Source organism: Anomaloglossus baeobatrachus, chromosome 10, assembly GCF_048569485.1.
Source record: "Anomaloglossus baeobatrachus isolate aAnoBae1 chromosome 10, aAnoBae1.hap1, whole genome shotgun sequence".
NCBI classification, from domain to species: Eukaryota; Metazoa; Chordata; class Amphibia; order Anura; family Aromobatidae; genus Anomaloglossus; species Anomaloglossus baeobatrachus.
This window is the reverse complement of record NC_134362.1, coordinates 155,804,703-155,819,180: the sequence shown is the minus strand read 5'-3', so window position 1 is coordinate 155,819,180 and position 14,478 is coordinate 155,804,703. Positions and strand designations below refer to the sequence as shown.

The 14,478-nt window shown below is 44.9% G+C and overlaps 1 protein-coding gene across 1 annotated transcript in view; it reads left to right on the top strand.

Moving 5' to 3' along the window:
- The window catches only part of CYLD (CYLD lysine 63 deubiquitinase), a 147,220-nt gene extending 134,510 nt beyond the window's left edge, over positions 1 to 12,710 (top strand). Inside the window, exons 14-19 of the mRNA XM_075325738.1 lie at positions 858 to 924; positions 4,486 to 4,618; positions 8,764 to 8,872; positions 8,970 to 9,088; positions 9,170 to 9,386; positions 12,170 to 12,710. Of these exons, the coding sequence (XP_075181853.1) occupies positions 858 to 924; positions 4,486 to 4,618; positions 8,764 to 8,872; positions 8,970 to 9,088; positions 9,170 to 9,386; positions 12,170 to 12,354 (830 nt within the window). The 3' untranslated portion in view covers positions 12,355 to 12,710. The remainder of the gene's footprint in view (positions 1 to 857; positions 925 to 4,485; positions 4,619 to 8,763; positions 8,873 to 8,969; positions 9,089 to 9,169; positions 9,387 to 12,169) is intronic.
- Positions 12,711 to 14,478: the final 1,768 nt, after the last annotated feature.

The following is a 14,478-nucleotide window of genomic DNA, read 5'->3' as shown; positions in this document are numbered from 1 at the left end:
CTCGCTCCTGCGGCAGCACACATCGCTGTGTATGAAGCCGCAGGAGCGAGGAACTTCAACTTACCTGCCGCCGGCTGCAATGAGAAGGACGGAGGTGGGCGGGATGTTTACATCCTGCTCATCTCCGCCCCTCCGCTTCAATTGGCCGCCTGCCGTGTGACGTCCCTGTGACGCCGCACGACCCGCCCCCTAAGGAAGGAGGCGGGTCGCCGGCCAGAGGGACGTCGCACGGCAGGTATGTGCGTGTGAAGCTGCCGTAGCGATAATAATCGCTACGGCAGCTTTCACTATATATCGAACGTGCGACGGGGGCGGGACTATCGCTGCAGCATTGGTAACACATTGTTACTGATGTCGCAGCGTGCAAAGCCCGCCTTAGGGGTGAATTTGCTGGGACGATCCACTGTAGGAGGATTATTTGGGGTTTTTTCTACCTCTGATTAATCTTTCGCACTGTAGAATAATGGACTCCTCATTGTTTGGAAATTGCTCCTTTGGTATTATGTTATCACATGTGTGTATGTGTGTGTGTATATATATATATATATAATGTGCATATATATATATATACAATGTGTGTGTGTGTGTGTATATATATATGTATGCGTGTGTGTGTGTGTTTGAGATATATATATATATATATATATATATATATATATATATATATATATATATATATATATATATATATATATATATATGCAGCATTCGTATACACACAACAGTAAAATCCAGGCTTTGTTTAGTGTGCGTTGTCTCCATCTGCTGGTTGTAAAGTGTTGTGGCATCTAAATTGCAATGTGTATTTCTGGTTATCGATTACTATTATATATATTTTTTTTCTTTTCTTACAACAGATCCAGAAGAGTTCCTGAATATATTGTTCCATCATATATTAAGAGTAGACCCCCTGTTAAAAATAAGGTAACCTATATGCAAAACAACATAACAAATGAGCCCAGGTATTAGATATAACATATGGAAAAAAAATCCCCAATTGACCATCCATTACTATAGGACAGTATATACTTGCAAAGATTCCCATAAAAATCAATTATTTTAGATTCTAGAGTAGGTTTTTTTCTTCATTGCAAGGGTATATGTGTTTTTTTTATCACATGATGGTGGTTCAGTATCTTTAGAGTCAATCTGCATAAAGAGTCACTAGTTATAATTTTCCCTACTCGTTTTCTATTGAGATATATTGTAAGGATGCAGTTTATGCAAATATCCAATATATTATAATAGTATGATAAACCCAGACATGAGCTAGAAGTGTTCCATAGGACACCAGCTGCCTACAGTGACACCTAGTGGCCAAAGGGCAAAAATGAAAACCTGAGCTGCCTTTGATTTTTAGGGTATTTTTACCCCTGCTTGTCTTTTTTTATTTCCCTGTCTGGTTATAAAATGTAATGACAATGTGTTATATTATGTATAGTGACAAATACTTTACGTTGACAATTTGCTAATAAAACACAAATAATATGTAAAAGTAATAGCTGCTTAAAAATAAACACAAATTGTGCTTTACTTCCCTCTGGTTGAGATTAATTAAGAATCTGTCAGTGAGCTCATTGAGATGGGTAGTTTGCAACTCTTATTTGTCCCGTCTGAAGCTCATATCGGCTGAATTATGACCGCAGAGAACAGTGAAGGAGAGTTGAACTTTGATGTGGTCAAAAACCAGCTGAGAAAAGCTTCTGAAAAGGCAAATCAGAGAGTTCCAAACGAATGAGCTCACTGACGGATTCCTAGATATTTTTTTTTTTTCTGCAGTCAGCAATGTTCAAGGAAAAACCGCCTTAAAGGGAATATGTCAGCAGGTTTTTGCTATGTAAGCTGAAGGCAATATGCTGCAAGGGTTAACATAGGTAATTCAGGGATGAATGTATTGTCACTGTCCGATCTGTTATTTATTTGCTATGTTTGTTTAACCAGCAGGACTTCTCATTGCTCGGACTACAGTGTAACACGCATAACAGTCCGGCACGCATCCTCGTCTGATTGACAACTCGCTGTCAATGTATAATGTCTATAGAGGGCCTGATGTGGGCGGGGTTTGCTTTTTCAGCTCTGCTACATGGCTAAATCTAAATCTCTGATTGTGTCAGAACGGCTGCAGCCAGTAATCTAAGTGATTCATTATTGGATTCAGGTTCTCTTTGCCTATGTCATGCTGCTCTCAGATGAGGTACCAAAAACCTGCTGACAGACTCCATTTAGATAGTTTGTCTGAGCATCTCTAATGGTTAAAATTGCAAAATACTTGTAAATCCAGCAACTTTCAGTTCACACGCTAATAAAAATCCTGCCTGTTCTCAAGAATGGAGGGATTGTTAATTTTATTGTTTAATGGTTGCTGTTAAAGGGAACCTGTCACCAGAATTTTCGCTATTAAACTAAAATAATCCCCTTTTGCAGCTTCTGGGCTGCGTTCTAGAAAGGTTTATTTTGCTACTGGCCCCCCCTTTCAGACCTACATAACAACTTTATAAAATATTACCTTTTGCTATGGTAATGAGGTTTGCTGGCCCCCGGGGGCTGGCTGTATTTCGTCTGTTAGCCCCCCTCCTGCCGCTGTTCGCTGTCCCCCAGTGTTCATTTACATAGATGAGGCCGCCGCCCTCATCTTCCGCAGTGCTCCGGGAGTCTCGCGCATGCGCAGTGGCAATATCGCAGGACTAAGCACTGTTTTCAAAAAAAGGTAAACGGGGATGATAAAAATAAGCAATGGCCATCGCAAGCGCATAACGGTAGACGCAGAGGTAAAAGCGCGGGCACGAGATTATGGACGGGTACTTGGATGACGCTGGTGATGACATTTACAGGGCCGCCCATAATCTCGCGCCTGCGCAATAACATCACCGGCGCTCGTGTTTTGAAAACAGTGCTCAGTCCCACAATAGTGCTACTGCGCATGCGCGAGACTCTCGGAGCACTGCGGAAGATGAGGGCGGCGGCCTCATCTATGTAAATGAACACTGGGGGACGGCAAACAGCGGCAGGAGGGGGGGATAACTGACGAAATACAGCCGCCCCCGGGGTCAGCAAACCTCATTACCATAGCAAAAGGTAATATTTTATAAAGTTATGTCTGAAAGGGGGGTCAGTAGCAAGATGAACCTTCATAGAATGCAGCCCAGGAGCTGCAGAAGGGGATTCTTTAAGTTTAATAGCGAAAATTCTGGTGACAGGTTCCCTTTAAGGTAACTAGCTGAACATGTGCAGTACTTACAATCTCTTTTTAATAGAGCTTGTAAGTGCTAAACTAAAGGGGGCTTTACACGCTACGATATCGTTAATGTTTGGTTGTCGGGGTCAAGTTGTTAGTGACGCACATCCGGCGTCATTAACGATATCGCAGCGTGTGATACTGACCAGCGACCTCAAAAATGGTGAAAATCGTTCACCATGGAGAGGTCGTCCCAAACTCAAAAATCGGTAAAGGTTGTTTATCCAGGTGGTTCATCGCTCATGCGGCAGCACACATCGCTATGTGTGACACCGCAGGAGCGAGGAACGTCTCCTTACCTGCCACCGGCCACAATGCGGAAGGAAGGAGGTGGGCGGGATGTTACGTCCTGCTCATCTCCGCCCCTCCGCTTTGATTGGCCGGCCGCTTAGTGACGTTGCGGTGACGTCGCTGTGATGCCGAACGTCCCTCCCCCTTGAAGGAGGGATTGTTCGGCAGTCACAGCGACGCCGCCGACCAGGTAAGTATGTGTGACGCTGCCGTAGTGATAATGTTCACTACGGCAGCTATCACATACAATCGCATGCGCGACGGGGGCGGGTACTTACACGCTCGCTATCGCTACAAATTGCTAGCGATATCGCTACCGTGTAAAGCCCCCTTTAAAGTTGGCCAGATCGCACAATCTAACCAGGTTAAATGCTCCTAAAATGCTGCAGAGGCAAAGCTGCCACTGCTCACAGCCTCGGAGCGTGCACAGATCGGGCAAGCGGCTCAGCACTGCTACTGATCCCAACTGTCAATCATCAGGAGCACAGTGACCCCCAGCATACAGGGAACCAGGAGGAAGGGAACAGTGTGCTCCTGATCTTGAAACCTGAGAGAGCCCCTTTTATAAAGCCAAATAGAAGCTAATGAAACCCAATTACAAACTGTTTTCTTAGCTAAAAACGCATTAGATTAATGCCGGCTGGCTGCCATGCAGTGTGTGAGCGAGCCTTCCCACTTGAGAATGATTGGTCATATTGATTGACAATGCTGGATTTTTTTGTTTTCCCAGGAGATAAGACAATGTTTAGCAAGTTTTAATAAAAAAAACATTGGAAAAAAGGAAAACCACAAGCGGTGTCTGGATGTAGCTTACTGAGCCTTAAAAACACTTGCATGCTCAGCCAAACTGATCATGCATATGTATGGGGGAGTTGGGAGAGTAAAATATGTTATTGTGTAGATAAAGCTCATGTCAATTCCTAATATACTGCTTGTTTCCATTATTCCTAAACGTTCAGGTCGGCAGGACAGAAAGTGCAAGATTGTTACTTCTATCAGATTTTTATGGACAAGAATGAGAATGTCGGGGTCCCCACAATCCAGCAGCTGCTAGAGTGGTCCTTCATTAACAGCAGCCTAAAGTTTGCAGAGGTAAAGTGCGTTATGGCTGCTTATAAGTGATTGACTGTGAGATGTGACTACTCTCAAGATCACATCTCACAACCTGCCTGCTTGATCCACTCCCATCCCACCTCATCCCCAATCTCACCACAGTCTTCCTCCCGACCCTAACCCATCGCCTCAACCTATCACTAACAACTGGTGTATTCCCTTCATGCTTTAAACATGCCTCCATTACACCCATCCTCAAAAAGCCCTCCCTTGACCCTTCCTTTGTGTATAACTATCTTCCCATATCACTTCTCCCCTATGCCTCAAAACTACTGGAACAGCACGTCCATCTTGAATTGTCCTCATACCTCTCCTCCTGCTCCCTCTTTGACTGGCTACAATCTGGCTTCCGACCCCATCATTTCACATCATTTCACTGAAACTGCCCTAATCAAAGTCACTAACGACCTACTAACCGCCAAAGCCAAGCAACACTACTGTGTCCTCCTCCTCCTGGACCTGTCCTCTGCCTTTGACACAGTAGACCACTCCCTCCTACTACAGATTCTCTCATCTCTGGGCATCACAGACTTGGCGCTATCTTGGATCTCCTCCTACTTAACCGACCGAACTTTCAGCGTCTTCCACTTCGTCATCTCGCCCCCTATCAGTCGGTGTCTCCCAAGGTTCAGTTCTTCGACCCCTGCTGTTCTCCATTTACACCTTTGGCCTGGGACAGCTCATAGAGTCCCACGGCTTTCAGTATCATCTCTACACTGATGATACGCAGATCTACCTCTCTGGACCTGACATCACCTCCCTACTAACCAGAATACCACAATGTCTGTCTGCTATTTCATCTTTCTTCTCTGCTCGATTCTTAAAACTGAACATGGACAAAACAGAGCTCATTGTCTTTCCTCTTCCTCACTCAACCCCCTCCACCTGACATATCCATCAATGTCAATGGCTGCTCACTTTCCCCAGTGCCACGTGCTCGCTGCCTGGGAGTATTCCTAGACTCTAATCTCTCTTTCAAGCCACACAGCCAAGCCCTCTTCACCGCCTGCAACTCAAAAATATTTCCCGGATTCTTTCATTCCTTTCCCAAGAAGCTGCAAAAACCCTAGTGCATGCCCTTATTATCTCCCGCCTGGATGATTGCAACCTCCTGCTCTGTGGCCTCCCTTCTAACAGTCTCGCATTCCTACAATATATTCTAAACTATGCTGCCCGGCTCATCCACCTGTCCCCCCGCTACACCCCGACCTCTCCTCTCTGCCAATCCCTTCACTGGCTTCCCATTGCCCAACGACTCCAGTTCAAAACACTAAACATGACCTACAAAGCCATCCACAGCCTGTCTCCTCCCTACATCTGTGACCTAGTCTCCCAGTACTTACCTGCACGTAACCTTCAATCCTCACAAGATCTCCTTCTCTACTCCTCTCTCATCTCCTCTTCCCACCATCGCATCTAAGATTTCTCCCGTGCCTCCCCCATACTCTGAAATGCTCTGCCACAACACATCAGACTCTCGCCTACCTTGACAAGCTTCAAAAGGAACCTGAAGACCCACCTCTTCCGACAAGCCTACAACCTGCCGTAACCCTCTGTCTGATATAGCGCCGCACGACCAGCTATACCCTCACCTACTGTATCCTCACCCATCCCTTGTAGACTGTGAGCCCTCGCGGGCAGGGACCTCTCTACTCCTGTACCTGTCTGTGCCTTGTATTGTTAATGATTATTGTACTTGTCCCTATTATGTATACTCCTTTCACATGTAATAGCCATGGAATTGATGGCGCTATAATAATAATAATAATACTGTTAGTGAGAACTGATTCGCAGGAGGCATCAGTAATTTGTGCCTTGGAAAGCGACTCTTACGTACCAGCTCTTCTTTTGATTAGTTGGCCTGATGCGGCGTCATCGCTGTGGTGTGACGCGCCTGTGACCTCCCGCCAGGCCGGCTAATCAAAAGAAGAGCTGCACATTCAGGAGGTTGGAGCAGGTTCTCACGGATCTTGTCCTGTGGCCACAGATTACTAACGTGATGTCAGGCATGTTATTTCCCTTCTTTTATAATTCTCCATGGCAGACACTTTTTTTTTATTTCTTTAGTTACAGCAATTTTCCATACATTATTAATTCCTTAACACCCCATATATATCTGGTATGGAGTGTGTCAGGGACTTTGAAACAGAACCTGCTCAACACAGGGCAGATGCCGGATATAATATATAACTGGCATCTGCCTCTAACAGCGGTGATCGTTGTGCCCGCCGATTGCTGCTGTTAATCTCGTAGATGCTGCTGTCAATTCCAGACCGCAGCAATTAAGCGCCATGATCCATCCTGGGTGTTAGTTCAGGCGGCCATTGGTTTTCCCACACCACAATAGTAGGGAACCAGTTTGTTGCTGTGACAGCCAGCGCCGGCTCATTACCCCTGTGCCAGTTATGTGGCTGGCCTCATAGAAGGCAGCAATTTTTACTATATAGATATACCCTGGTACTGCTAGATATGCTAGAAGCAGACAATTGCAGGTTTAAGTTCCCTATGGGTATTAACAAATAAAGTAAAAATAAAAAAACTGTTTAAAAAAAAAAAATATATATATATATATAATAATATACCGTATATACTCGAGTATAAGCCGACCCAAGTATAAGCCGAGGCCCCTAAGTCTACAGAAAACTGGGAAACCCTCTTGACTCCAGTATCAGCCTAGGGAGGGAAATGCAGCAGCTACTGGGAAGTTTGAAAAATAAAAATAGATCCCAATAAAATGTAATGTGCCCCATCCTTGTAGTAATAATAATAATTTAATAATAATTTTATTCATTTATATAGCGCTATTAATTCCACAGCACCTTACATACATTGGTAATGTGCCCATCCTTCTCCCCCCATGTAGTAATGTGCCTCGTCCTTGTGCCCCCCCCTTATTGTAATGTGCCCATCCTTGTGCCCCTTCCTTGGATCCTCTAGTAATGTTCCCTACAGTAATGTACTCCTATTGGTCCCATTCTTGTCCTCTATTATGAAATAAAAATTATTCTCACCTGTCCTCCATTCCCGCGGTGACCTCAGCTGCTTCTTGTAGACCCCTCCCTGATCGCGTCCAATGCACAGGGCTGCAGGCTGCCATCATGGCTTTACTGCAGTTGAGTGCTTTATGGCGGCAGCAGTGCAGTAAAGCATTCAACTGCAGTAAAGCCATGACAGCAGCAGTGGCGGCTCCGTGTAAAGGACGTGATCACGGAGGGATCTATGTGCTTGCGTTCTGCAAAAGACCAAAAAAAAAAAAAAAACCCCACAAAATCCTGGAATTGTGGGTTTTTGATTGCGAAACGCCATACAAAAGTGCTTTAAGAAGCAAAGTGTCTTATCTACCCTAAAATAGTGCCAATAAAAAAAAATAGGTCTCTATGCAAAAAAAAAGACCCCTTACATAGCTCCACCACCCGGAAAAGAAACAGGTTTTGGAACATGGCGACTAAAGCTAATATTTATTTCTTTATTTCTTTATTTTTTACAAATTTCTAAAAAAAAAAAAAAATGTCACCACTTTAAAAAAAAATAAAATTGCAAATCTAGTATTGTCATAACTAGGGATAATCGAATACCTCAAGTATTCGGCTTCGCGAATATTCGACGAACAGTTCGCCGCTATGTGAATATTCGATGTGCAATGTAAGTCTATGGGAAGGCCGAATAGTTGTTGTTCGGGTTTCCCATAGACTTACATTGCGCATCGAATATTCGTGAATAGTCGAATAGCGGCAACCTATTTGGCAAATATTCCTGAAGCCGAATATTTGAGGTATTCGATCATCCCTAGTCATAACCGTACTGACCTGGACAATCCCATTTCCAAGTCATTTTTTTACTGCAGAATGAACGCTGAGAAAATAAATTAAAAATAAAAAAAACTATTGTCGGTTAGTGTTTTTGTTTGTTTTTGGTTTTTTTTCAGTTTCACATCACTTGTATTTTTTCCCCATTTGTCCAGTAAACTATCATGTCAGTTGAAAAGTAAAAAAAGTTATGGCTCTTGGAAAAAGGAGAGGGGAAGAAAAAATTAAAGTGTGCTAATTGAAAAATTGCTCAGTCCCTAAGGGCTTACTGTTTACACCAAGAAGGTCATGATTGATGCGATGCATTTTCTCCCGTAGGCTCCGTCATGTCTGATCATTCAGATGCCTCGATTCGGAAAAGACTTTAAAATGTTCAACAAAATCTTCCCCTCCCTGGACCTGAACATCACGGATCTGTTGGAAGACAGTGAGTCCGGCGTTTGTCAGCCATTGATGATATGAGATCACCTCCGTATACATGGCGTCTGTGTGTAATCCTGCCGTCTTCTCTATTCCCCCGCCAGCCCCCCGGCAGTGCCGCATCTGCGGAGGACTTGCCATGTATGAATGCAGAGAGTGCTATGATGACTGTGACATATCTGCAGGGAAAATCAAGCAGTTCTGTAAAACCTGCAATACCCAGGTAAGTACATGGAAAAAATGTTACAACTCCCCTGGGCATGAAGGGGTTATGGCTTTACAGCTAATCTTTTCTCTCCAAAAGGTTCATCTCCATCCAAAAAGACAACATCATAAATTCAACCCGGTGTCCCTGCCCAAGGAGCTGCCGGACTGGGACTGGAGGCACGGCTGCATACCGTACCAGAAAATGGACTTATTTGCCGTTTTATGCATTGAGACCAGTCATTATGTGGCTTTTGTGAAGTATGGACGGGATGACTCCGCGTGGGTGTTTTTTGACAGCATGGCCGATCGCGATGGTACGTATTCACATGATTGAAAACTCTGAGCTCATTGTATTAAAGTAATCCTCGGAGTAGAAGCTTAAAATTCACCTGTTGCCCCAAGTGGAGACAGTCATCCACACCCATAATCCATGGTGGTCAAGGGATTATGGAAGATTGCTTCTGTGCTCTCCGGTGCCAGGTAGTGATGGCCATGACCGGCCAGATACCTGCACAGATTTCACGGCGAGTCACAATGAAGTGCTTCTGACTAAGGTATGACCTGCCATCTAAATGCATATCAGACAGTCTGCCAGTCCTTACCATGATTGGAGGTGTAATGTGAGCTTCAAGAGTCAGGGGTCATGACCGGGTTGCAGCTCTAATCTGGCATTATGTAGGATAAGTAGTTTGCAACGTTGTCTACCATATTTTTCAGATTATAAGATGCACTTTTCCTCCCATAAATTTAGGAGGAAAATGGGAGGTGTAGTTTACTGGTGAGTGGGGGTGTGTGATGGAGTGGGGGGCACGGGAGGCATTCTGCCTGCTGCATGGTGGTAGCAGTAGTAGGGTGAAACAGCAGGCATGCGAGGCAGGAGCAGGTGGTGCAGCGGGTGTCCCAGCAAAGCAGTAGCCATCCCTTTAAAGCAACGGGCAGTGCGAGGCAGGAGCCCGTTGACTATATGTAAAAAAAATATTGGCGGTGCGCGTTTTAACACTAGAAGTCCCAGAAATTTCGAGCTCCCCCCTGCAGTCCCGAAAGAGGGTCAAATGACCCTTAGTCTAAACCAAATAGAACTAACTAGAAACTCAATGGAAAACAACAACTTCCTGTGGTGCAACAGTAATGGCCTTAATTACAGAACAAAAGACGGCGATTATGGTATGTTAGCTAAAATCCTTCAGGTCATTCGACCCGTCTCTGGGTTCCAATGGTAGAAATGTTAAACGACCCCTCTCTGGGACTTCTAGTGTTAAAGAAACCGCGCCTGGAGTCGGTGCGTGCGCAGATTGAGCTCTTGGCTCAATGACGAGCAGAGATCTCATCTGCTTATGTGCGACCTACGGCCCATTGATCTATAAGAAGAGGACTTAAGGAACATGGCGCCCTTGAGGATGTATCTTACCTGGGGGGGGGGCGGCAGCGAGACAGGGGCGATGATGAAGTAGGGCGATGCTGCAGTAGGTGGAGGTATTGCGAGGCAGGAGCCATCCCCAGTGACCATATGCAAAAAAAATGTTGTCGGTGTGGACTTCAATGAAATGGTGCGTGCGCAGATTGACCTTTCAGCTCAGTGACGACCCAAGATCTCATCTGCACATGCATCATTTCTTTGAAGTCCACACTGCCAACATTTTTTTACATAGTCACTGGGGATGGCTCCTGCCTCGCAATGCCTCTACCCGCTGTAGCATCGCCCTACTCTACCATCGCCCCTGCCTCGCTGCCGTCCCCCAGGTAAGATACAACCGGATTATAAGAATATTTTCACCCAAAGTTTATTTAGGCATTTTTCTTTCTCTAAATTTGGGGTGCATCTTATAATCCAGTAAAATACAGCATATAGGTAGCAGATCTGAAACAGACTGTTTTTAGGATCTAAGTTCCTAATATCTTTTCAGAATGATTTAGGCCGCTTTCACATTGTGTTTTTACCTACGTTCACCGTTCCCGTTGGGGCATCCGTCCGAACCCCCCTTCCTTCCGCAAAACGTGTTTCGGACGCATACACTGACGGGGCCATTGACTATAATGGAGTAGACTCCGTTAGCGTGTATTCTGTCTTGCACCATTTTCGGGCATATACGTTTTCTGCAGGCGGACACCCAGACGTACAGTAGTAGACTACGTTCGGGTGTCCGCCTGCAGAAAACGTATATGCCCGAAAATGGTGCAAGACAGAATACACGCTAACGGAGTCTGCTCCATTATAGTCAATAGCCCTGCCGGCATATGTGTCCGAAACATGTTTTGCCGGGAGGATTCGGACGCATGCCCCGACGGGACCAGTGAACGTGTGAGAATACAAAATATTTTTCTATGTGCTTTTCTACTGTCTGAGTACAATATATGTATATGTTTCTCTATCTGTTTTTATATAACCACTATATACCTTTCTATAACCAAGTTTTCTTTTGTAAATGAGGAGCAAGATGGAGTTTTAAAAGCCTGCAGCTGATTGATACATGGAAGAGTCTGTTCTCTGATTACCGCTGGTAACAGGAAAAGTATATTTACTGTATACCAAGGTCACCAGCTGCAGACTGATACAAAGCAACGAAATGCAGATGTGATAAGAGACTGGCTATTTGTCCAAATTCAAGGCTGAAGATGTTACGTGTCAGAGACATTGCCAGAGATGAAGTCAGAAAATAGCAGGCGCTGCAGAGGGAGTTCCAAAAGAGATATAGGTCACAGACCTTTTGCAAATGTTTTAATATAGCCAATGGCATACTTAGAAATTTTACTAAAAGATTAACCCTATAACTGCTCTATAAAAAGGCTGGTAAAAATAAAGCACGTCACTCTTGTGCTCTGACTCAGTAGGGTTTATACCAGATATTAGTTTGGTCTAATTCTTTTGCTGGCGCTCAGTAACTATTAATCAGAGATTTGAGCAGACATTCGCTGTTCTGAAGGAGGTTTCCGAAACTATGGAATTTCTCCTTGACAAATGTAGGTGAAAACGCAATGTGAAAGTGGCCTTAGAAATGTCTTGGTCCAAGTTTCATAGTTTCCATTTTGTTTTTAAGGTTGAATTTTGACATAACCTATACCCTAAATGCTGATCCAGAGGTCTCTCTGTTTTTTGCAGGTGGGCAGAATGGATTTAACATTCCACAAGTCACTCCTTGCCCAGAAGTCGGGGAATATCTGAAAATGTCTTTGGAAGAACTTCATGCCTTAGATTCTCGAAACATTCAGGGTTGTGCGCGGCGGCTCCTGTGCGATGCCTACATGTGCATGTACCAGAGTCCCACCATGAGCTTGTACAAATGAACATCCATGTGTTCAGGACATGGAGAGCACTATAAAGGCTGCCTGTGACTGTGGGACTGATGGAGCGGACGTGCAGGAGAGCCAGAATACTTATACAAGGCCGGGCGGCTAATGAATATTTTTCTTTCCATACACTAACCTGTTTGCTGTCGACAACAGTACCTTACAGTTCTACTGCATTTACAATCTCTTTGCACTTCAAGTGTTTTTTCTTTTTTTTTTTCGTTTGTCTTTTAAGTTCCACTGAATGTACGTCACAGTGAAGATTAAAACCGCTGAAGCTTTAAGTTATAATCTAGGTTTAATGTGTTATTTTATTTTTGTTTGAAAAGTATTAAATAGCACAAATGAAATCATTTTTTAGTTTGGGTAATTCTTACTGATTGTGCTTCGGTGGTATCCCTTTATAAGCAATCCCCTTCATATATACACTGTTATACTGTAGGGGGTTCCCATCTTATAAAGTGATATGATCGCATATCTGCAGGTTATGCCATCACTTTATGAACAGTGGAGATCTGACTTTTAAGGCCCCCTCTGATCTTGAGAATCAAGGGTCTGCAATCATCGTTCAACTCCTCAACTTTAAGGCTATGTGCGCACGTTGTGTACAGTCACTGCAGAAATTTCTGCAGCGATCTGAAGAGCACACGTGTGCTTCAAATCGCTGCAGAAAATGTCCGTAGTGAAAAAAAAAATGCCGATTCCATGCGCTCTGACTGCAGCTCCTCCCATAGACAGAGCAGGAGCTGCATGCAGAGCACAGGAAAGAAGTGACATGTCACTTCTTAGAACGCGCGCTTCGGGCAGCAGCCGAAGTGCTGTGCTCTAAAACGCCACGTGCGCACGGCCTCTGCACAATCTCCATAGATTATGCAGGGGACGCAGGATGCATGCAGTTACGCTGCACTACAAAGCGCAGCGTAACTGCATGTAATTACGCAACATGCGCACATAGCCTAACAATGTTGATGTTAGGACGGGCCAGACTGTAGTTACGCAACAGCACTCCCGGTTTCCTGCTGGGCATGGGGTATAGTCCTCAAAGTGGTGCACGACAGAGCACACAGTGACTCCGTACGCACCATTTTAGTCAGTGGCTCCGTCGGTGCTCACGTCTGAAACCCGTTTTGCTGGGGGTTCGAATGGAAGCTCCGACAGGACCACTGAACAGAGACCGGAACGGAGTGTGAAAGCGGCTTATATTAAATGGGTTTTCCAAGAATTTAATAAAATGGACCCTGTCACATAATTCAAATAACAGCTGATTCTAGTCATGTGTCAGGACGGGTTGAAGTCTAAAATACAAGGCTCCCAATTAGTGATGAGTGAGCACTGCAATGCTTAGGTGCTCAGTACTTGTAACTAGTGATTATCGAGCACTACCATGCTCGGGTGCTCAGTACTCGTAACTAGTGATGAGCGAGCACTACCATGCTCAGGTGCTCAGTACTCATAACTAGTGATGAGTGAGTACTACCATGCTCGGGTGCTCAGTACTCGTAACTAGTGATGAGCAAGCACTACCATGCTCGGGTGCTCAGTACTCGTAACTAGTGATGAGCGAGCACTACCATGCTCAGGTGCTCAGTACTCGTAACTAGTGATGAGCAAGCACTACCATGCTCGGGTGCTCAGTACTCGTAACTAGTGATGAGTGAGCACTACCATGCTCAGGTGCTCAGTACTCGTAACTAGTGATGAGTGAGCACTACCATGCTCAGGTGCTCAGTACTCGTAACTAGTGATGAGTGAGCACTACCATGCTCGGGTGCTCAGTACTCGTAACTAGTGATGAGCGAGCACTACCATGCTCGGGTGCTCAGTACTCGTAACTAGTGATGAGCGAGCACTACCATGCTCAGGTGCTCAGTACTCGTAACTAGTGATGAGCGAGCACTACCATGCTCAGGTGCTCAGTACTCGTAACTAGTGATGAGTGAGCACTACCATGCTCAGGTGCTCAGTACTCGTAACTAGTGATGAGTGAGCACTACCATGCTCGGGTGCTCAGTACTCGTAACTAGTGATGAGTGAGCACTACCATGCTCTGGTGCTCAGTACTCGTAACTAGTGATGAGTGAGCACTACCATGCTCGGGTGCTCAGTACTCGTAACTAGTGA